The sequence below is a fragment of the Sinocyclocheilus anshuiensis genome, unplaced genomic scaffold (assembly GCF_001515605.1).
Source record: "Sinocyclocheilus anshuiensis isolate Anshui unplaced genomic scaffold, SAMN03320099.WGS_v1.1 scaffold623, whole genome shotgun sequence".
Taxonomy (NCBI): Eukaryota; Metazoa; Chordata; class Actinopteri; order Cypriniformes; family Cyprinidae; genus Sinocyclocheilus; species Sinocyclocheilus anshuiensis.
Window position 1 is genome coordinate 1,286,922 of NW_015548226.1, and position 24,846 is coordinate 1,311,767.

The 24,846-nt window shown below is 35.7% G+C and overlaps 3 protein-coding genes across 5 annotated transcripts in view; 2 read left to right on the forward strand and 1 right to left on the reverse strand.

The window, feature by feature from the left end:
* The window catches only part of per3 (period circadian clock 3), a 31,876-nt gene extending 26,109 nt beyond the window's left edge, over positions 1-5,767 (forward strand). Inside the window, exons 16-18 of the mRNA XM_016441401.1 lie at positions 1,126-1,312; positions 2,830-2,980; positions 5,136-5,767. Of these exons, the coding sequence (XP_016296887.1) occupies positions 1,126-1,312; positions 2,830-2,980; positions 5,136-5,417 (620 nt within the window). The 3' untranslated portion in view covers positions 5,418-5,767. The remainder of the gene's footprint in view (positions 1-1,125; positions 1,313-2,829; positions 2,981-5,135) is intronic.
* Positions 5,768-9,818: 4,051 nt separating this feature from the next.
* On the reverse strand, positions 9,819-12,206 carry uts2b (urotensin 2, beta). Its single transcript, XM_016441412.1, has 4 exons — positions 12,101-12,206; positions 11,156-11,281; positions 10,019-10,062; positions 9,819-9,920 (listed from the first exon to the last, which is right to left on the reverse strand). Exons 1-4 carry the CDS (start codon positions 12,204-12,206, stop codon positions 9,819-9,821), a joined length of 378 nt encoding a protein of 125 aa, XP_016296898.1.
* Positions 12,207-14,494: 2,288 nt separating this feature from the next.
* The window catches only part of ccdc50b (coiled-coil domain containing 50b), a 19,484-nt gene continuing 9,132 nt past the window's right edge, over positions 14,495-24,846 (forward strand). For all 3 annotated transcript variants that reach the window (XM_016441407.1, XM_016441409.1, XM_016441408.1), the window contains exons 1-5: positions 14,495-14,747; positions 16,799-16,859; positions 21,681-21,743; positions 21,832-21,955; positions 22,575-22,665. In XM_016441407.1, the coding sequence (XP_016296893.1) occupies positions 16,811-16,859; positions 21,681-21,743; positions 21,832-21,955; positions 22,575-22,665 (327 nt within the window). In that variant the 5' untranslated portion in view covers positions 14,495-14,747; positions 16,799-16,810. The remainder of the gene's footprint in view (positions 14,748-16,798; positions 16,860-21,680; positions 21,744-21,831; positions 21,956-22,574; positions 22,666-24,846) is intronic.

Genomic DNA, 24,846 nt, shown 5'->3' on the forward strand with positions numbered 1-24,846 from the left:
GCAAAATGACATCCAACCGGCCTCACAACCACAGACCACGTGTAACCACACCAGCCCAGGACCTCCACATCCAGCATCTTCACCTCCAAGATCGTCTGAGACCAGCCACCCGGACAGCTGCTGCAACAATCGATTTGCATAACCAAAGAATTTCTGCACAAACTGTCAGAAACCGTCTCATGAAAAATGGGGGCAAAAACAAAAGTGTTGCGTTTATAATTTTGTTCAGTGTATGTTAAAATGTACATTTAATTTATGAATTATTAAATATTATAGTAAATACTTTTAAATAAATGTTTGTTTTATGTTATGTTTCTGCAATTGTTTATATGTATGGCTGATTTTATTTAATTTATTTGTATTATATTACTTTAGCATCAACCATAAACATACAAAACTGCAAACATTAAATATAAAATAAAAACTATTAATTTAAAATGGCATTTATTATTTGTGACCATGGACCACAAAACCAGTCATAAGGGTAAATTTTTTGAAATTGAGATTTATACATCATCTCAAAGCTGAATAAATAAGCTTTCCATTGATGTATGGTTTGTTAGGATAGGACAATATTTGGCCGAGATACAACTATTTGAAAATCTGGAATCTGAGGGTGCAAAACAATCAAAATATTGAGAAAATCGCCTTTAAAGTTGTCCAAATTAAGTCCTTAGCAATGCATATTACTAATCAAAAATCTAATTTTGATATATTTACGGTAGGACATTTACAAAATATCTTCATGGAACATGATCTTTACTTAATATCCTAATGATTTTTGGCATAAAATAAAAATCGATAATTTTGACCCATACACTGTATTGTTGGCTATTGCTACAAATATACCTGTGCTACTTATGACTGGTTTTGTGCTCCAGGGTCACATTTATTAAATTGCATTTCCACCACAAAACAGCATTTTTGATGGTGTTTAGAGACTTTTGATTAGTTACCTACTTTCTACTACATAAACATCTTCCAGAAGATTATTTTAATGGAAATTCAATTCAAAAATGAAATTCCTCACCCTCATTTTGTTCCTATATGACTTCCTTTTTTATGTGAAGCATGAAAGTTCTCCATGATTTCATTAAACCGACCCCCAACGTTTCACGTTTACAGGCAGCAGCAACAGCTGCAAGTACTTCGCCAGCAACGATTCATCGGACACATCGCGGAAAGCGCGCAAGTCCGCAGAGCCCCAGGAACGTGAGCGTATGACCTTCACAAAGCAAGTGGACAATTCGTTATGGAGCATGATCAAGCAGATGCCCGAACCCGTCATGATGACCTATCAGATCGGCCCCAGGTACCAGACCAGGAACATTTCTTCCTCTCTCTTTCTCTGAATCCCGGGTTCCCGCTCATTCCTCTGAGAAACCTGAGAGAAACGTGACATTCTGAGCATCTCTTTCCACAGGAGAAAGAGATAGCGCTGCCAGGCTCTCTCGCTGAGGTAGTTCTGATCAAGCTAAATGTCTCATTGCACTGTCAGCCCTGAGGTAGGTGACTCTAGGTGACGGTACACAATGAGACCTGTGTTAAAGAGCTTGATGAAGTGACACAAGCACCTAATTATGGATGGAGGAGAGGGCGAATCTGCCAGGCCTCTATGTTTTTTAGAGTATTACGATTAGGGCTGCAAAACGATTAATCGCGATTAATCACATTCAAAATAACCGTTTGTTTACATACCATATGTGTGTGTACTCTGTATATTTATTATGTATATATAAATACACACACATACATGTATATATTTAAGAAAAATATGTTGTTTATATATTAAATATATTTATATATAATATAAAATATAAGAATATAAATATATAAATGTATATACATGTAAATATTTTCAAAATATATGCTGTATGTGTGTGTATTTATATATACATAATAAATATACACAGTACACATACATATACTATGTAAACAAAAACTTTTATTTTGGATGCGATTAATTGTGATTAATCGTTTGACAGCACTAATATACTAAAAATATATATTGTGTGTATTTATATATACATAATAAATAGGCAGCGGATATTTGCACTAATTGAAAATAGCATGTTTTATTAGTGATATAGATGCTATGGATTCTATTTACACTAAGTGCAGATAGCTCTATAGATTCTATTTATACTGTTAAAATAGCAAGATTTTCTGCTATTTATACTACTTATTGCAAAGAGTGGCAATTATCTGCACCTCAGTATTGTAGTACATTAAAAAACAGTACGCAATAATAACATATTGAGTGAAAATTATCATTTTAATTCAAATTATTAAATGGATGCCAACTTATTGGGACAATAAAGCCCTCTCTACACCTACCCTAACCCTACCCGATACTTTATTTCCAACAAATTGTTAATTTCCTTCATTTTTATTGAAAATAAATGCCTTTCCGATGTGATATGAGATTTGAAAAGGGAGAAAAAAGTTCAGCAAAAAGCGGATTCGAACTCGGGTCGACCGCGTCAAAAAGCACACGCCTTATCATCTACGCCATTGAAACTGATGTTTAATGAACGTCTTTTGTAGTCTTGACTACCCCAATCACACGTTGGTGGGTGGAGTTAGTGTAAATAGCCTCTGCCAACAAGGCGGGCTATTTGCACTTAGTGTAAAAAGACACTCCGTAATACATATACACAGTGCACACACATAGTATGTAAACATAAACTTGTATTTTGAATGCGATTAATCGCTTTGCAGCCCTAATAACGATTTTGAAATCAAAGCGGTGTGCTGTTGAGTGTCATCTAGCAAACGATTGAGGCGGTGTAAGTGAGTTTTATTTTGTGTGTGTGGATATCCATGCAGGGATCAGGCGCAGGTTCTTCAGGAAGACCGGGAGAAGCTGCTTCTGATGCAGCCCATGCAGCCCTGGTTCACCCAGGACCAGAAGAAGGAGCTGGCCGAGGTTCATCCCTGGATCCATCAGCACACGGTCCCACAGGAGATCAACACACAGGTCTGCAACTTATCATTTACGTCAATATCAAACATATGTAACATTATGGGCCAATATTTGAGATGGCCTACTGATAACTGGCTCCTTGGCCAGAGGAGCAATTATAATAATGCACATTTTTCCACATATGGCTTGGATCTGAATTTAATAAAACAAAAATTCTCTACAGTGAGTGAAAGGAGATGCTTGACTTTCAGAAAATTAAGTTGTTCCTTATCAGCAGTTATTGTAGTCTCTGGATACTATTATATATAATAACTATATATATATATATATATATATATATACATACTGTATATATAATCCAAAGACTAAAATATATATATAGTATTAGTAATTTTTGCATTTTACGATACCATTTTAATATTTAGTTTTTGTGTGTGTTTTTGTCTTTTTTTATTTGTTGTTGATTTATTAGTTTTAAATGTCTATATGGTTTTTATTCATTTTTATTTTAGTTTTAGTTATTTTAGTACATCGAGTTAGGCTAAATGTTGTTTTGAAAACTAGCTGAATATAAAATTTAGATTTTTAGATTTTATTTTATTTCAAGTAACAATATTTTTATGGTTTTAGTTTTAGTTAACTATAATACTCCTGCTCATCAGGACCTTGTGTGTTTTATTTTACATTTATTTAATATCTGGTTTGCAACTCTGTTAACAACATTTTTAATATGTCCAAATTACATGTTAAATAACTGAATGTGCAAAATATGAAAATGTATAAAAATATATTAAAATAAATTCATAGTTACAAATATTTTTGGTTACACTTTATTTTAAGGTGTCCTTGTTACAGTGCAATTATACATTTAAGTACTGAGTAATATAAATTAACTACATGTACTAACTGTATGATTAGGGTTAGGATTGGGGTTTGGTTTAGGGCTACTTTCATGTAATTATGCATAATTTATTGTTGTTATAATAGCAAGTAGATGTAACATGTGCAACATGGACACCTTAAAATAAAGTGTTACCATATTTTTCTATAATTAACTTGATAGACGTCATCAAAATATTTGTTACAAGTCCCCCTGTAGTCAAATATTTTATCCCTTAAAACTTATCTTTGATCATCAAAATGGCATATTTAAATGTTTTTTCTTGTGAAAATAAATTAGTCATGCCTTAAAATAGATTGAATGTAACAACACCCTTGAATGAATATGCAAATTAGCCCCGCCTCCACTCAGTCACACCAGCCAGCGCCTCCTGATCCACTGAACTGTAGTAACCGCGGAACAATGGCATACATGGATAATGACTGATAAAACTATGTTTTTACTAGCGGACAACTACAGCAAATACTGTAACATTCGTTAAAGTTACTTACTTGACGATGTTGTGTCCTAAAATGCCTTGAAGACTCGAATGCAGCCATTTGTGATTCTTAATTCGCGCCTGCGAGCAATGCGTGTGAAGTGCAGACGCCGATGCAGGAGAGGTGGGTCTGACTCCAGGCTTCTTTTACACTGTTGCCGCGGGTTATAATGCAAGTTAGCGGTTCTAAATTCACATTAAACCACAGCTTCATGGGTTTTTTGCTCTAATTTATTTTTGGTTTTGTGCTGGTATTGGTATATTTTGCATGCTAGTGATAGGAATCCATCCCTTGACGTGATTGGTTATTGAATTGTGACGTAGCAAACCAAGGGCTGTTTCAAACCGCGTTTCTGGGACAGCCTTTGGGAAACTACAGGGAGAAAATACTCAGCAATGGTGTTGATTAATAGATCGGCACATGGTTTGTCTAAAAGCATATTTAAAACACCACATAGACAAATAAACAACATAAAAAACTTGATTTTCACTACAGGGGGACTTTAAGATAATATGATTTGATTTGAATTATTACTAATTGTTGGATCCAGTCAAAAATGTCAAGACCACTGAGGGTCTAGTATTCCTGCTATATTAATCATTTCCACCAAGTTTGGGGTTGGTAAGGTTTTTGTAAGATCTCTCTTATTCTCACCAGTGTAAAATAACTATTTAAAATGTAATTAATTCTTGAATTTTCAGCATCGTTAATCCAGTCTTCAGTGTCACATGATCCTTCAGAAATCATTCTAATATGCTGATTTTGCTGCTTTGCATCATTCGACCGCTATCTTCATTGTGTCTCATCATGATCTAATATCTTTTTTTAGTGTTGTGCGAGTTGTACCACCATGGAACCGGGCGAGGAACTAAATCTTCAGACTGACTCTCCAAACCCTCCGACTCCTGACAGCTCCTGTCCGCCAGACCCAACACCGACACCTGACCGCAGACCCTGCTGGACCTCCGGCCTTCTGGGACTCAGTGATTCTTCTGCACTCAGCTGGGAATCGTGGGAAGAGACGGACCCCGCATCCGCGTGTCTCATATTTCCTCCTGAAGTCACGAAACGAGGAGAGCCCTTTGCACTCGATCAGACCACGTCAGCGTGAGTTTGGACACTCGCAGAAGACGTCACATGACCATGCATTTCTCTCTGCTGTTCTCCGTTACAGTCCATGGACCCAAACAACTGTGAATATTAGACTATAATTTGGTAGTCACCAGTGTGGCTCGTAATTTTTTAAACTGTTGCCCAAATGTTTTTTTGTTTTTTTTTTAAGAAAACTTTTTGTTAATTAATAATGTGTCCTCTACTGAATCTTGCAGGCTCAGGAGGGTTCATGATCTCCCAGAAGTACCTGTAATGAGTTTCCTGATCACTTGTGTATAAATGCGTATAAATGTCCCACAATGCTGCAACATCCTTTGCAGTTACTAAAGAACATAAGCACTCACTGCCAAAATCCAGTGGTGGACGAAGTACACAAATCAAGTACTTGAGTAAAAGTACTCTAAAAGCATCTACGAATGGAAATGAATGATATTTGGTCCAGAGCACAAAGATCTTCATTCCTTATTCAGCTCATCCTATCCAAACGGATTAGTTTTTCCGTCAGTGTGTTTGTTTATTTTTCTGTTCTCAATTTCAAATGTTTCTTCCACTGTACATGTGACTGAACGATGTCAAGCAATGTCTTACTATGGTATAAAACTAAAGTAATGGTGTAATTGGAATATACAGACATTTTTCTCTTGTGTATGTTGGGTTGATAGCTGTACTTGTACCTGGGTCACATTTCACCACAAAATAAAATAAAAAAAAAATAAAAAGATATATAAAATGTACATGTAAAAAATTATGACAGTTTTAGAACCATTTATTTTCATTTTGTGAATTTAGGAAAAAAAATTAATCTGATTAATTGTGAAAATGCAAAAATAGCAATGCATTCTTAATGGTTCTTAAAATTATTTTGATATATGAATTAATAATAATAATATTAATATTATATAAAATATATATTTTTATATTATTATTATATTTTCTGATATTTCTGTTGAATTGTGACCTAAACACTCTCAGAAAAAAAGGTACAATAGCTGTCACTGGGGCAATACCCTTTAAAAGGTACAACTTTGTATCTTCTTTACCACTACAGGGTCCATATTAGTACTTCAAAGGTATATATATATTAGTATCTGTACCTTTATTTCTGAGAGTGTAAATATGTAAAACTTCTCAAATCCATCATAAAGTACCCAAAAAAAGACTGAAATTAATGAAAAGGGTCATTTGCAATAGATTTGCTCACGTTGCGTCATATTTCTTTATACTAGCGGTTTGCAGCGTTGAAGGTTATAACCAATCACACTTTCTGTTGAGCTTAATTAATGCAGTTTGGCCAATCAGAAGCATTTTGATTACTCACCACGGAGAACGCTGGGGTTGTTTACTAAATGAATTCTGAATTTACTATCACAAATTATCTCTCTTTATTTATTTTATAATTTACTAATCAACAATAATGATTTTGTCATGGTATTGCAGCTTCACCCTCTAAGTTCTTGTTGTTGATTATTTAGGCTATTTACAATACCCAAATTTGTGTAAATACATGTACATGAGCAGCAAACATTCTGTGTAAATAAACATAAATACCATGTCAGATGTAGGTTCCAACTTTTGTAGTGTAAAGATGGCTTTTGTTGATGTTGATTGGTAACATTATATAGTATTGTGATTGAAGTAACAGGTTTATTTGTATTGGAAAAAAAAAAATTACAGATACATTGCCTTACAAAGGCACAACCCTTAATGGAAACGTTAATTTCTGTAACCTAACACAAAACATCTAAAGATTGTTCCACCAGATAAAATGTTATGGTTTAAATTCTAAAATGTTGTATACTGTATTACTGTTCCAGTCCGCCACCATCGATGAAGCAACTCGTCATCTGATGATGTTGATAAGTGATCAGATAAGATCAGACAGCCAGCTACAGACAGGGCAGCATCAAACAACTGCTCAGCAGCAGCAGCTCTCAACTGCTCAGCAGCAAACACCAGTGCAGAGAGAAATGACCAGGATATTTATGTTTAGGAAAGATAGTAATTTGTCTTATAATCTTTAGTTCAGCTAGCGTATGAATACTATGATATTTAAGCACTCAATTTATCATGTATAAATTAATATCTGTTAATCTTTTGTTATCTCGTTCGTTAATCTCGTTTGTTATGCTATTAAAATTGCATGATATTATTCAACGAGTAAACTGTATATAGAATGTTTTGAATTTTGCAGATCATTCCCAGGGTATTTTTTAAAGGGATCTCAAAAGGGACGAAAAAGGTTTCGATCTCCCTGTAAAGTGGTCAACACCAGCAGCAGGACTCTTTCCATGCAGTTCTATCTTGTGAATAAAAATGTGGAAAAGACACCAAAACCATCAGACGATTTTACACTTTTTCTTGCTGGAATGGGAAGGCGTACAGTCAAACTATCCAAAGATGCTGACCACTCTGAGGTAAATTAGAAAAGTACATAATAAGTGAGCTTGATCAAAATGAAGGTTTCATTTTGATCAATCAATTTTACTACAGTATTGTTTGCATTCCATTGTAAATTCTATTTTAGATTATAGCACATTCTCAGGGTCTAATGTACGCAGATTAATTTTAGTATATTAAAAAGTTTTAAAGTTGAAAGTACTGAAAGTACTGTTAACATTCTATTCATTTTTAACATTCATGTTCAGTATGTCCGCTATTGAAATAAATGTAAGAGTATTACTGAATGTTTTAGTTACCCAGAAATCTTTTTGTGCATATAACAAGGCAACTGATGGAACACTATCCAAAACTTGTGAAACTGACTGGAGGGTGGCTCCTGTACAAGGCTCTTGGTAATTAACATTAGAATAAATATCTAAATATAGATGTGTGTAGTCTAAACTTGCATATGTGAAAACAATTTACAGTATATTTTTATTGTGTGACAATAAGAACCTCAGTAGTATTTTGTTATAACCTTATCAGTCATCAGACATTGATAAAGCCAACCTTCTGAAGTGCAATTTAATCTTCTTAGATCTATCTATCTATCTATCTATCTGTCTATCTGTCTGTCTATCTATCTATCTATCTATCTATCTATCTATCAAACTTCAGACTTTCAGGCTAGGCTTTCTCAAGTTAACCTCATAGTTTGTACACAAACTTTATTAATCTAGTTAAATTTGTTGTCTTTAAAGGTGGATCGGGACAGCGAAAACTGATGATTGTCCCACCAGAAGCTGATGGCTATAATGCCCACTATTTAAAATCATCAAGTGGAGGTGGAAAGATTACTGTTTATAGTTCCTCTTCAAGAAGAACTAGATATAATGCCCCTTCCTTCAGATGCGCTGGAATTGCAAAAAATGCCAAAAGCAACCTGCCAAAACTGCAGCTTGTCCATGCCACTGCAAATCTTGGCTATGCATGTTAAGTCATGCAGTACCATTGAACTGTCCACTGAGGATGATACCACTAGTTCTGGAAGGGTAATGACATTTTTAGGAAAACTTTAACCTCAGTGTAACGTTTAAATGTTCTTTAATGGAAAATGTCATGATTTTTGATAGGTGATTACATGTCTTATATTTTCATTGTAGTCTTCTCCTCTTCCTGTATTCAATGGATCGGCATTAGCAAACCCATTTCAGAAGGTGGCAGCAGCACTAGTAAAGCAAGCATAGGCAAGTAATAATATTTTGTAACTGATACGGAATTTAATTCATGTTGTTCCAAACCTGCATGACTGACTTCTATATAACACATAAGGAAATGTTAAGTCTCAGTATTGTGTTAGTCTCACAGTATGATAGTCTCAGTGATAGATCAGTGAGAATTCATACAAGAGCAGCGTGTATCTGAGAGCGCGCGCGAGCAGACAGATTCGCGCTCGCACATTATATTAATGTGTTTTCGCGCTACAATAATGCGCTCTCGACATTTGTCATTAAAATAACGCCATAGAGGCCCAATTACTGACCTGTCAGTCCCACCCTACAGAAAAAGTTTTGTGATCAAAGAGAAATTTTTGTACAGTTTTTAGAAAGAAATGTAAATATCGCTCCAATGTATTTTACGAAAAAAGGCGCAAAATACCACAAACTGTATTAAAAAAAGCAATTTTGGGTCAAATTCAGGGAAGTATTTTGTGACACCACATGATACCTATGAATAAAACACCACAATGATTTAAACTGTTCTTCTTAAATATGATCCTCATATTTCTCAGTATTTTCTTTTGTATTTTGATAGTCAAAGTAATAAGCACACAATAACTTGCAACTCTTTTAAATATATTTACTTTATTTACATCAACGCTTAAAGCTTGTACCGGTATGTACAAATAAATTATCCGCTATTTTTCCTACAAACATAAACATATTTTTTGCAAATCAGGCCCGCAGAGCTTGTGCACGAGTGTTGAAATTTAAGCGCACGAGCGTTCTCACGGGATGTTTCAGACACAGTATTTCCAGAAACACTCTGGGTTGCTGCCTCGTTTGCGGTACTGCTTCCTGCTGCCCAGGAAAGGGCTCAACAACGGCTTTTCCAGCAACACCTGAACGACAAACACGAGTCAATATGTTTCAATAAACCTTCATCTCTGTCTGTTGATATAATGTTGCATGATGTCATGGGTTTCATTAAATCACTCACTTCTTTTGCAGCTTTACTCGGGACAAATCCAGCTGTTCTGAGACCTGAGAGGGAGACGAAGAACAAGACCAGGTGAGAGTGAGTTACATCCAGCTGTGCTGATGTCAGTCCCATCTGTTATTATAACCAGTGGTGGAAATGGCCAAAATTCACTGGGGGAACTCTAGATTAAAGGGGGGGACCTTTCAGATGTATTTCATTATAAAAACCCTTATATAATATATAGTAACATTAAACTTACTTCATACTGCAATTCTGCACCTGCAATTCTGGCCAAATTAAAGATACGTTGTGTGTGAATTTGCACGTTATAATGTAAGCATCATTAATGACCCCCTGTTTTTATAAAAAGAAAACAACTGATTTGATTAGTGAAATGAAAGAATTATTTAATAACAAATGAGAATGATTATTGTTTCTAATTGGCCTTTTTAGCAAAGCCCTCAAAACACTTCTTATTTAGTGGTACAGTATTGCATGATTTGTAGATTATATTTAATAGTTTACACTTTGCCAGAACGTTTGCAATTAGTTTTTAAAAGGTAACATGACATTCTTAAGTTCTTGCTTACGCTTACATTTCTTTTCAGGAGCACTTGTGCTCATACTTAAAAAAAATAAAAAAAATAATTAGGAACACCTGATCAATGACAGAAATGAATCTTCACCTTATTAATCTTATAATAAGGTGATATTTGACTCTATTTTTTTATCTTTGTAATGCCATTTTTCTAACTTTATTAAATGTCACCTTTTGTGCCACTTTGTTATAATGAATGACAAACAGCAGTCTGCTTTCACGATCTGTTCTGTGAGGAGCAGGACGCGCACCGATAGAGAAGCATTTCTATTGGCTGCAGTCTGCAGGTATTATGGCAAAAGACGACATTGCGCAGCTAACCATATTCCGCTACGTTTTTAGTCTACATTACGCTACGTTTTATATACAGAACTGGGGTCGCTTTCGTAGACTTTTGTTTGGATAAAGTATAGAAATCACTTTAATTTCCAATAGAACCTAACCAGTTGGAAGTGAAACACCGTCCCCCCTCGAAATTCACTCCCTGGACTTGAACTAATTCAAAATATAAAAAAAAAAAAAGATAATAGTATCTAAATAAGATTGGACCAGCTCACCATCACTGCTGATGTCCCCAGTGATGAGGGACGGGTAACCGAATCCCACGCCGCCCTGGGACAGATACGCTTGCTCTGAGTAACTCAGGTCTTCTGGACTGACCACCTGCTCCTCTTCTACAAGAACTACAGGTGAACATGACATACAATACCACTGAAGAACATTTATGAGTTGTTCCCTTAAGAAGTATTTTGTACCTGATGTGATACTTTAGATTTATAAGGATGGTGTATTCAGAGGTATATCTTAATGCAAACAGACTGATTCAATCTTATTAAACCATTTATTTAATACATTTAAAATATACTTTTTTGTCTTAAATATATACAGTAGTCAACATTTGAAGTGGATCAAAACCTTTCATCAAAGTTGTCCTAAACCAAAACAATACCCGTTCTTGTCTTAGGACAAGTTTCATTAACTTTTCTGATCCACTTCAAATGTTGACTACTGTATATATATATAAATATATATACATACAGTGGCGGCAACAATTATTAGAACACTAGTATTTTACCAGATAAAAAATGTTTTTAAGTCAGTTCTTTTGACTCTTTATCAGATCTTTATCTAAAAGTCTATCTTTTGCTGTAGTGTGTCAGTATCAGTTTACATTTCCAAACATGCATTTTGTCATTAATTATAATAATCCAGTGAGATTTTTGTTTGCATAAGGACAACAGCCAGTGCTCCACACAGAGTTCTGATCTCATCATCATCCAGTCTGTCTGGAATGACTTGAAGAAACAGAACAAACTGAGACAGATTAAATCCAGAAGAACTGTGGCAAGATGCTTCAAGAAACCTTTTTATATCTTAATGCAAGCAGGCTGATTCAATCTTAAGCCATTTATTTAAAATATTCAAAATATACTTCTTGTTGAATCAGTGTGTGAGAGAGAGAGAGAGAGAGAGAGAGAGAGAGAGAGAATGAGAGCACTTACCAGGCCTGGCGTAGGTCATCTCTGCCGAATGGATCAGCGGATGCCCCAGCAGAGGTTCAAGGACGGTGAGAAGCAAAGCGAAAAACAGAAAGAGTTTACACATCATGCCGACACGTACAGACACACGCAAACTCTCTTTGTTCCGCGACTTTAGCCTGGAGGGTTTCGTCTCAACGTGTCCGTCCGGTTTCTGTCTTGGACTTCTTATACCCTCCATTGCTGGCCATGTCGTCTCCCCGTCTCCATCGCTGACCTCCTCCCAACCCTTCACATATTCTGTGCTTGAAAATTCACAGAGGATAAATTAATGGATCAATAAAGTGAAACACAGACAGTCTGTGCGTCAGGGATGAGTCGCGCTGTTTTACTCGTTCGGGATGTAATCCAGCCGAGTTCATAAATCCGCCCGAACGCAGGTGGAAAAACGGCACTTTGCGTTAGAGCTCGCGGGATGCAGTCGGCCAGGCAAATTGCCCGCTAAATTCATTTATTTAAGAGGCTGCTGAGATTTATTTCCCATGATGCCCGCTGCGGTTACTCAAGCATAGGCCTATCCTCCTTACGACCCCTGCAGCTATTTTAAGAGACTGGAAATGGCAAACAGAAAGTGTGACCAATTTTCTTAATGGTGTAAAGAAAAAAAGTTGGCAGTTGGCCACAGAGCTGCATGTCAATCACATTTATTGTGAGTGACACACTGCTTCCTCCGCATATCTATCAGTCTGGCTTCAGAAGTGGACATTCAACCAAGACTGCCTTGCTCTCGTTGTTGAAGCTCTAAGACTGGCAAGAGCGGCTTCCAAATCTTCAATGCGCATCTTGCTGGATCTGTCCGCTGCTTTTGACACTGTTCACCACCAGATCCTCCAGTCAACCCTATTGGCAAAGGGCATCTCAGGAACTGTGCTTCAGTGGTTCTAGTCTTACCTCTCAGATAGGTCCTTCAAGGTATCTTGGAGTGGTGAGGTGTCCAAGTTACAACATCTAGCATGCTGGGGTGCCTCAGGGCTCAGTTCTTGGACCACTTCTCTTCTCTGATTACATGGCATAACTAGGTTCTGTGATTCTGTGATTCACTCAACTCTACTTCTCATTCCATTCTGATGATCTGATGATAGCTGCTCGCAATGTCAGCTTGTCTAACAGACATTTCTTGCTGGAAGAAGGACCATCACCTTCAACTCAAACTTGCCAAGACAGAACTGCTTGTGGTTTCAGCAAACCTATCACTTCATCACATTTCACCATCCAGTTAGGCACATCATCCATAACTCCTTCAAGGACAGCCAGGAACCTTGGAGTTGTGATTGATGATCAGCTGAATTACTCAGACCACATTGCTAAAACTGCCCGGTCATGCAGATTTGCAGATTTCAACATCAAGAAGATCAGGCCCTTTCTTTCGGAACATGCTTCACAACTCCTCATTCAAGCTCTAGTTCTGTCCAGGCTGGACTATTGCAATGCTCTCTTGGCAGGTCTTCCAGCCACTTCTATCAAACCTCTACAACTAATCCAGAATGCGGCTGCAAGATTAATCTTTAATGAGCCGAAAAGAGGGCATGTCACACCTCTCTTTATCAATTTACACTGGCTACCAATAGCTGCTTGCATAAAATTTAAGGCATTGATGTTTGCCTACAAAACCACCACTGGCTCTGCACACCTTTACCTAAATTTACTACTTCAGACTTACAGTATGTGCCCTTCAGAAGCTTGTGTTCTGCAAGTGAACTACACATTATAGTGCCATCCCAAAGAGGCACAAAATCACTTTCACAGACTTTTACCATGTTCCCTCCTGATGGAATCACCTGCCCAACTCAATCCAAGCAGCTGAGTCCTTAGCCATCTTCAAGAATCAACTAAAAACACATCTCTTCCATCTTTATTTGACCCTCTTTAGCACTCTCTATTCTAATTCTATTTTATCTACTTGTTTTCTTTTTATTTATTAAAAAAAACAACTTGACTCTCTAACACTTGCACTCTACTGTACTTCTATTCTAACCCCTTGTTTTCTTTTTTATTAAAAAATAGTTATATATTATTTTTCTATTCTTTCGACTTTTCTTTTTATGTATTTATAAAAAAACTCCCTCTAACACTCGCCTTCTTTATTCTTTTTCTATTCTATCTACTTGCTTTCTTTTTATTTATTATATAAAAACCCTTACTCGTGCGTTAGACTAACCGAGACTTGTCACAGCACTATGTAAATATTATTGCCCTTTTGTTGGTTTTGATTGCTTCTATTGTCCTCATTTGGATAAAAGCGTCTGCTAAATGACTAAATGTAAATGTGACATTATAAAACTGTTTATAGGCCAAAGTCTTGAAACAATTCTTCAAAATGAGCAGTAGGTGGCGCGAAAGGCCCGTGTAAAACTCCACATGATTCTCTTTGTTTTGACTGAGAACAAAAGTAGCAGCCAAACTCAAACTGTCAGTGTGTGTGAGGAAAAATCTCCCAAACATGAAGAACGGAGGACACCGAGATCATGCTGGAGAGAAGATGTGATAGACTGCAGTCACACGAGTGTTTGTGTTTAATTGTGTGTCACGCCTGATTCGTGTGTGTGTGTGTGTGTTTGTGGATGAGACGCGACTTTCACGGATCTGCGCGTGTCTGCAGTGACAGAAGAGGGTAAGTGTGTTTTTATCATGGTTTCGTTGTTTTCTAAAGCAAATTTATATTACAGTGTTTATGGTGCTCTTATAACACCCATATTCATTATAAAGTCTATTTTCGTGCATCTAAAACAACTTTTTTTTTAAAGTAGAACATTGACGTAATTGTTTATATATAAAGTTTACTGTATGTGGTTCATTAGTATTCTTCGTGAATGTAGAAACAGCAACACTAAAACTGAAAGCATGACCTAGTTTTCCATGTATTACTGTAATGGGAATTATATAGGAAAATATTAAACTGGGACTTTTAAAGCATTTTGTTTTAAGCTGTTAACCTACTTATTTGGATAAAATATGAAATCAGCTTCCCTGAATTAGACATGCACTTAAACATAACACATATTACTGTATTCTATAAAGTATTTTACACTGTATTAGACATTACAGTAGTTTTGCATGTTGTTTTTATATTATATTGTCTTAATTTTAGTGTTGGCAGCGATTTGCATAACAATAATTCTTGCAAGGTCAATCTAGCCTGACCGCCAAACTTTACTAAAGCCATGCTGTCATTGAGAGGTAAATGTATACCTCTATATGACCATTATATTTGATGATAATTCTGCTGATTGGATTATATTTGACCTGCAAATTTATATTACAGTGTTTATGTTGCTCTTATAACACCCATATTCATTATAAAGTCTATTTTCGTGCATCTAAAACAACTTTTTTTTTTAAGTAGAACATTGACATGTAATTGTTTATATATAAAGTTTACTGTATGTGGTTCATTAGTATTCTTCGTGAATGTAGAAACAGCAACACTAAAACTGAAAGCATGACCTAGTTTTCCATGTATTACTGTAATGGGAATTATATAGGAAAATATTAAACTGGGACTTTTAAAGCATTTTGTTTTAAGCTGTTAACCTACTTATTTGGATAAAATATGAAATCAGCTTCCCTGAATTAGACATGCACTTAAACATAACACATATTACTGTATTCTATAAAGTATTTTACACTGTATTAGACATTACAGTAGTTTTGCATGTTGTTTTTATATTATATTGTCTTAATTTTAGTGTTGGCAGCGATTTGCATAACAATAATTCTTGCAAGGTCAATCTAGCCTGACCGCCAAACTTTACTAAAGCCATGCTGTCATTGAGAGGTAAATGTATACCTCTATATGACCATTATATTTGATGATAATTCTGCTGATTGGATTATATTTGACCTTTCTTGTTATTGATATGCAAAAATAATATCTTTAAAGCTTACCAAAATATGATTAATGGCTCACAAACAGGAAACGAACTTTTCCAACGTCTTCGTCCTCGACACAATGTGTGTTATTGTTCCAGGATTTATGGAGATTAGATTACGGCTGGCACATTATAAAAGTCACACTGATTGCTTCTAGTGAAATATTAAACTGGGACTTTTAAAGCATGTTGTTTTAAGCTGTTAACCTACTTATTTGGATAAAATATGAAATCAGCTTCCCTGAATTAGACATGCACTTATTCTATAAAGTATTTTACACTGTATTAGACATTACAGTAGTTTTGCATGTTGTTTTTATATTATATTGTCTTAATTTTAGTGTTGGCAGCGATTTGCATAACAATAATTCTTGCAAGGTCAATCTAGCCTGACCGCCAAACTTTACTAAAGCCATGCTGTCATTGAGAGGTAAATGTATACCTCTATATGACCATTATATTTGATGATAATTCTGCTGATTGGATTATATTTGACCTTTCTTGTTATTGATATGCAAAAATAATATCTTTAAAGCTTACCAAAATATGATTAATGGCTCACAAACAGGAAACGAACTTTTCCAACGTCTTCGTCCTCGACACAATGTGTGTTATTGTTCCAGGATTTATGGAGATTAGATTACGGCTGGCACATTATAAAAGTCACACTGATTGCTTCTAGTGTTTAGCAGCAGTAAGAAATTGCGTTAGTGATACTAGTAACCTGTTAAACTGTTCTCATTGTCTCTCACTTCACATGTTTGTTGTGTTTCTCTGGTGTTTGATGCTGCAGGTTTCTTCAGTCATGGCAGAAACCGACATCGACAAATCTCACCTGCCCGGTGTTTATGACGGTGTGTCTGGGTTATTCTGTTTCGCATCTTTAATTCTTTTAATATCTCCTTAGGTTTGCAACATGTTGCAGTGTTGTTGTTGATCTGGTTTAAGGTTATAAGCTTAAAACCCAAAAGGGGTGATGCTACTGTACACTGTATATAAGCCATTATGGTGTGCTTGATCCATAAAACCTAATATTGCTTCCGTGGAATTGTTCTCGTAATTGTAAGTGTGGTGTAAGCAGTATTGCATTTGATAACTAAAAAATAGTTTTCATTTATTGAAGTAAAGCTAAAATAAAATATAAATATTAGATGAAAACTTTAAACTTAAAAGAAATTTAAATTTTGCTTTGGCAACTAACTGAAATAAAATAAATATAGGTTATACTAAAATAAGTGAAAGTATAATAAAAGTATAAATATTAAAATGACTGAAAATCAAACTGAAGTAGAAAAATTTAAGCATAATAGAAATATTTTTAAAAACCTATAACCTTAAATCAAACGCTTATAAAATGCGCATAAAATCACTGAAACAACCTAAAATTGAAATCAAATCTGAAAATGTAAAATACAAATTTACATATAAAAAAAATTAATAAATACCATAAGAGCATTATTATCATTGACAAACAAAAAACATTAAAAAATATTTTCATTAATTGAAAATTGAACATTTTATTTCAATTAATGTTGATTTTATTTCAATTAATAAAAACGTTATTTTGTTTCAGCAAGTTGCCAAGGCAAAATTTCTCATTTTGGTTTAATTTAAAATGAAGTACTAAAATAACTAAAAGTAAATAAATTAAAAACTGAAACTAAACTGAAACTATAGATATATATATAAAAAAAAAAAAACTAAATGATAAACTGTTGAACAAAATAAAAATGTCAAAAATATAATTACAGTAACTTTGCTGAAATTAAAATGAAAACTGATATATTCATATTTTAAAATGTTAACTGATTATCAATAATGCTAAAATAACACTGAATAGTATATATATATATATATATATATATATATATATATATATATGTATATAAATGGCTACTAAAAAATAACACTGGCTGTAAGTCACTTTTTGTAAGTGCAACATCTAAATACACTAAACAAATTAAACAAATTTCTTTCTAAAAAAGAGAAAGTAACTTACAAAAAGAAAGAAAGAAAAAGAAAATGTACATAACTATAAATAAGTGTATTTCATCTCTATTACTGCATGCAGGAAACAACTGCACTTGCAAAATGTATTTATTTGCAGCAAACCTACGTGTAATTATCCATAATCTGTCTGTTTTCTGAAAGAAAAAGCATTCAAAGAAAAACTTTTGGGTTAAAACTTGGTTTAAAAACCAGGTGCTCGATCAGCAGCTGGTTAATATTCCTGTGCAGGTTTTCCGGGTGAGTTGTGTTGTCTTCGATGTTGTTTGGCAGGGCTGCTGCTGTGTGTTGTAGGAGATGAGATCAGAGTTCAGGAATGTGATGTGAGCTCAGAACAGATCGAGCAGGAGAGCGAGCGAGCGTTGTGTGGGGCTGATAAGAGCCGGAGACCGTCCGCACACTCGTGCTCTTATCTGCCCTGGATGAGCTCACGAGCTTCCCGGCGTTCCTGTTTCTTAAACAGGATTCGGGTGGAGATTCCAATCTTCTCCTGTTTTGGCCTAAAGCTGGAGGCAGGAAAGGGGTGTGAAGAGTTCAAGTGCAGGAGAGTTTAGATGAAGAACACACAAAGACAGTTCCGTTGCGTTGCTGTTTCATATAAACTGATGCACGGCTGTAGTTGTACCTAGAAAGCAGACAGACTGTCTGTGCGTGAAACTGGACACTATATAAACACCTACCCAAGCTTTTGGAGCCAAGCTTCTGACCTGTTTCTTTGAGTTCATGCGTGACACCCCCCCCCTTCCCCAAACTGCACTGTCGGATATTTATAGCTTTTGCTTCTGCTCCTCGTGCCAAATATATAAAGAACTGCAATAGAAAGCCAGAGTTCGGGAGAGAAGAGCAGTCAGTGTACAGGAAAAGATGAGGGATAAAAGCATGATAGTTTCATGCAGGGGTCTTGATTACTGTCCTTTCTCTCTTTTCTTTGTTTCTCTGACTCTGAATAGCACCATCTGTTTGGCCCGGGGGCCTCTGCTCAGCTGAGGGGGGGGTCAAACGACTGCGAAAGACCACTGTCTTATTCCCACAAAAGAGTGCACACTTAACTTTAAAGGAATAGTTTAGCCAAAAATTCAAATTTGCTGAAAATTTACTCACCCTCAGGCCATCTCAAGATGAGTTTGTTTCTTCAAGGGAACAGATTTGGAGCAATGTAACATTACATGACTCCTCTGCAGTGAATGGGGGCCGTCAGAATGAGAGTCCAAACAGCTGATAAAAACATCACAATAATCCACAAGTAATTTATATGACTCCAGTCCATCAATGAATGTCTTGTGAAGTGAAAAGCTGCACGCTTTTGTGAAATAAATCTATCATTAAGGTGTTTTAACTATTGCTACTTTTTCCCTCAATCTCAAAGCTGTGGGAAATGTAGTATGATACAAACCAGTGTATTCGAGTCGATCATTCATGTTCACATGTCTACATTTAAATGCATCAAAGCTGTTTCCTTAGGTTTCAGGAATTGCCCGTTGCTTTTCTTGGTTCAAGACCAGTTCTTATTTTTAGTTGCGCAGCACTGACTCTTGTTATGCACAGAAACCCCTTTTCATGGCATTTAGTTTAACTGTGAGTATGCCAAACTTTATGAAACAGACTTCTGTCTAGAGAGCGCCCGTGTCAGCTTTTCCATCCCGGATCAGGGTGGAGGTGGCAGCAGAACCAGCAGGGCTAACCTTTTTTAAAAGCCATCTACTTGAGCACCAGTTGGCTGTTTACTAACAGTAGAGCACATAGGATGAGCTCACACGCGTGTGTGTATGTGCTTCATGACAGTAGAAGGAGTTTGAGATACGGACGCAGACGCAGCTTTCAAAACGGTAAAATCCACTGCAGAATAACGAGAGAATAGTATTTTTTAAATAGTGGTAGTCTGAGTTGGTTGTATAAACTGTTATATCGTTATATGCTTCTTTGTGAGCATTTAATATGTCTTTAAAATGTCCTACAGCACTGACAGATCTGTAATTAGACGACCTGTCTTTTATAATGGAGTGTCAGCTTTTATGACTCTGATGTTTAACATGCTTGTGCGATAGTTCATGAGCTTTTATTAGCTCACTCAATTTTCCACACTTACTTAAAGAGAGCACGGAACAGAGGGGGAGAAGGAGGGTTGTTGTGTTATATGCCCAGCTAACAAAAATATGTTCTAAGAACGTTTTGTTAATGTTCCCATTAAGATGTGAAGTTCTCTGAACATTCGAAACATCCAGTTTTAAAAAATGTTTATTCTTGGCTACATGAACGTTAGAGAAAACATTAAGGGAACTTTCCATTTGATTGTTTTGCGATCAAAACCCTACACAGCGTTTAATGTGTAGGGTCTGTTTGACCTTCAGCAGTCTTTTGTGTGACCGTGTGTTTGCTTGAAGGTCTTTCTTCAGGTCGATATTCAGTAGAGTCCTGTCAGAAATGGCATTTGAGTGAGCTGCAGTTTTGGCTGATCACACTGATATGTGGCTTAATGTGCTTTTCCTCTGAGCCATTGTGTTAAGGTTGTTGACCCAGTTGGCTTGGCAGTAGTTTTCCCGTTAGGGCCCCAGTGTGGCATTATTGGCGGAGCAAAGACAGAGATGGGCCCAAACATAAACCTGCCCTAGAGAATGAATTGCACATGCAGATAGCGCTGTTTATTTGCACAAGCTGTCTTGCAAGAAATAGGAGAAGAATTGCACAAATACATCCCCCAAAAATAGTGCTGAAGATAATTTGCAAAATTTTGTGAACACAATCTGCCCATTTTGCAGGCCAGTTCTGCAAGCCAGACACCCAAATCACCTTTTTAAAATGTTAATTTTAAATCATTTTAGATATAATGCTCTTCTCCATCATTTGATCACCATTTTATTCATTACTGCTGCCATGATCTATTATTTATATACTATTTTAGTGTTAATATTTTGAATTAGCTTATATTTTCAGTGAATTTTAATTTTAGTTTGTTTTAGTCATTTTATGTGCTTTTGTCATTTTTATTCATTTTTGAATATTTAATATTTCGGTAACACTTTACAATAAGGTTCATTAGTTAACATTAGTTAACTACTTTAGTTAACATGAACTTAGAATGAACGTTTAGTCAATGTTAATTTCAACATTTACTAATGTGTTAGTAAGTCATGGGAACTAATGACTTTACTAACTAACTAACTAGGGAAGTCATGGCCTAATGTTTAGAGAGTCGGACTCGTAACCCAAAGGTTGCGGGTTCGAGTCTCAGGTCCGGCAGGAATTGTAGGTGGGGGGAGTGAATGTACAGCGCTCTCTTCCACCTTCAATACCAAGACTGAGGTGCCCTTGAGCAAGGCGAACCGAACCCCCAACTGCTCCCCGGGCCCCACTGCTCAGGGTGTGTGTTCACTGCTGTGTGTGTGCACTTAGGATGGGATAAATGCAGAGCACTATTTCCTAGTATAGGTAACCATACTTGGCCACATGTCACGTCACTTTTTTCACTTTATTATTAAAATCAAAAGTTGTGCTTGTTAATGCACAAGTATTTTACCATGTTTAAAGGAAGTTTTGAGCACTCTGCCTTGTGTTACCAACTCTGCTTTAAACTAACAGCACCCTATAAATGTGGTAAACTCACTATAATGTACCCTTTAATCACCTGTTATTTTAATAATCTTGTCTGTATTTTTGTGGTTTTCCCACAGTGTGCCAATGTTTCTCTGTGTTAGAGGACGGTGCTTTGGCTCACAGTCTTCAAGAGCAGGAAAGTGAGTATAAACATCTTTTTCCTGTAATCTTGCTCATCCTTCCTTCTTACAGAAGTAAAATAGACCTGATTGATCTTTATCATGTCAGCTGAGCAGTTCTACAGCACCAACATCCAGAAGAACCAGGCGGTGCAGAACGATGTTCGTTTGGCCCGGAGGCTGCAGGAGGAAGAGGAACAGCGATCAATACTCCGCCAGGACCTGCAGCAGCTGTAAGCATAATCAGGCCTCGACGCGTGTCCCGAATCACTCAGTCAGCAACATGGCAAAACCACAGACATTTAGGATACTCAGATTACTTTGTGGAAACAGATGCGTTGACTCGTTTGTGTTGCGTAACTTGATTGATTAGTTTGTATATTGTGAGGTATAAGTTGAAAAACCACAGGGAAAAATATTTCGAGATTGAGAGTAAAATTAGCCTGGCATGATTCACTAGAGTTGGGGTTTTTTCCCGCTGATTTGCAGCACTTGTATGTTTTTTTTTTTTTTTTCCAATTTTTATGCTCACCAAGGCTGCATTTATTAAGGCTAAACAAAGGGGGGTTTTTTTCTCTTTTTTTTTTTAAAATGCAACTGACAACAAAAGTTTATATTATAAATATCATATATTAAGTTAAACTTAATAGTCAAAAGTTATAAAGTTATTTTATGGGCTTTTATGCTTTTTTATTAAAATAGGACAGTAGAGCGGCGACAGGAAAGCACTGGGAGGAGAGAGGGGAGTGGGATCGAGATGGGAATCGAACTCGGGTCGCCGTGAGCGCAGTTGCGCTATGCACTAACCACGAGGCTATTGGCGCCGTACGTTAAACTTTGTCTTGTTTGCAGGGAGGAAGAGGACTGCAGATATGCACAGATGATCCAGGAGGAGCTCCAGAGGTGTGGGGAGGAGGCCAGGAGGCGAGAGAAAGAGGATGAGGTGCGTTTCATTAAAACATGATAAAGGATTAATCGCGATTAATCGCATCCAAAATAAACGTTTTTGTTTACATAATATATGTGTATGTACTGTGTATATTTATTATGTATGTATAAATACACACATATACAGCGTATATTTTGAAAATATTTCCATATATTATCATGTATATATTCATATTTATATAATTTATATAATTTCAAATATGAATTAAATAATTCATATTTATTATAATTACATATTTAATATATAAACATAACATATTTTTCTTAAATATATACATGCGTGTGTTTGTATTTATATATACATAATAAATATACACAGTACACACACATATATTATGTAAACAAAAACTTTTATTTTGAATGCGATTAATCGCGATTAATCGTTTGACAGCTCTAATTTAGATCCATGATTATCATCATCATGTGTTTGGTATCATAAATTTAGCTAAGATGATTGTCACTTTTAACTGAAAGGCAGGACTTTTATTTCTGCAGTCACTGTATTGAATGTTGTGATTTCTCCCATTCATTTCTGTACAAATTTTTTTAATTTTTTTACATTTCTTACTGTCACTGATAAAATTCCACCTAATGTGCTTGATACACAAGCACAAAAATACACCGAAAAAAATGCACTGTACACTGCGTATTTGAAAGTTGTAAATAAAAATGATTGTGTCATTTGGATTACTTAATTAGATTCCAAAAATTAAGTACTTGTAATTTAAATTATATTACAATGCTCATAATCAGAATACAGTAACTTATTATAGATTACATGATTATTCATTTATTCCATTTGATTTGCCCTAATTCTTCTTTTTTTCTCTCTTTCTAAAATTCCACTGCTTTTATAAATTTGGAAAGTCTTCAAGCTTTTCATCAACTCATAAAACTCCTGTAATTCATTCATGAACCCCAGTTTTTGAAACCCTGGCATAATGTAACGTTTAATACACTTCATGATGTTGATAACAAAGAATCGCATATATTTTAGGTCAAAAGTAATCAAAAAGTAGTCAAAATACATAACCTAATACTGTATGTGTAATCCAATAGATTACGTTACAAACTATAATTTCCGTTGTGTAATTTGTAATCAGTGACAGACTACAATTTGTAAGTAAAGTCAACTAAAGTTGAGCCCAATACACAGCGCTATCTGTTGTTAATTATCTGTCCTTTTATGTTAAGCTTATTAAAACACCTGTGTGGAGTGGCAGTTGTGTAGAGATGCTTTTGGACAGAAGAATAAAGGAGAGAAAGAACATAGTAGACAGAAGAGAGTGAGAAGACTGAGGCCCGACTCGGATCTTGCACTCTGATATCCATTGGCTTCAAGTATTCTATTATGTCCTTTATTTAGCTGTTGGGCGACATTTCTGTCGCCTAAAGGAGCAGCTTTGTCATCTTTGTTGTCAGGAGTGGTTTTTGAAAGTGTTCCCATGGCGTGTCTGGGGTGACGAGTGGTTTGTCGCTGAGGAGGTGGACGTCATCTGGGAGGCCACGTCCCGCCGGATGCTTCAATGGTGAAACAGTGAGGTTCTGTATTTGTGGAAAGACTGTTTACAAGAGGCTTTCTGACTGAGGCAGTCTGTCTGGAGCCCTTTATTCCACCCTTTGGAAAGATGTCTTGAGAAAGTAATGGTCTATAGTACTCTGACTCGGTTAACGAGACACAGTGTTTGGCTTTGATATTTTATTTTTAATGCAGTGACAAATTATCGATTTTGTCCACTTTTTCCAGATGAAAGGCAACTCCTAGTGTTGCCTTTTGTCTCTCTTGTATAACGTTTCCTAGTTTAGTGGTCAAAATATCATAATCTCAGTTGTTATTGTCTATAAATTAAAAAACAGGGATATCACATTTTTGAATGTTTTTTGTTTTTAATTGTTTTGTGTTTCATAAACTGTCATGCGGGTCTGACTGACCTTAACTGGTTTTAATATAATTGGTTTTAATTTTAATTCAATGAAAATCACATTATGAAAAATAGTAAATAGTAAACCATTGCAAATAATGGAAAGATCAAAACAATATATATAACAAAATTATTACTTTACAAAAACACATTGCAAAAATAAATATGGGAACAAATGATAAAAATGGAATTCAAGTTTTTTTTTTTACATTAAAAAAAAAAAATAAAAAAAATAAAAATATATAAATATATAT

What these genes read in the sequence shown, in the direction of transcription:
- uts2b (XM_016441412.1), bottom strand. Translation starts at nt 12,206, where the DNA reads ATGATGTGTAAACTCTTTCTGTTTTTCGCTTTGCTTCTCACCGTCCTT. An exon ending in TGGGGACATCAGCAGTGATG is followed by an intron (nt 10,063 to 11,155) that starts GTGAGCTGGTCC and finishes TCTCCCTCTCAG; the next exon opens with GTCTCAGAACAGCTGGATTT. An exon ending in CGAGTAAAGCTGCAAAAGAA is followed by an intron (nt 9,921 to 10,018) that starts GTGAGTGATTTA and finishes TTTGTCGTTCAG; the next exon opens with GTGTTGCTGGAAAAGCCGTT.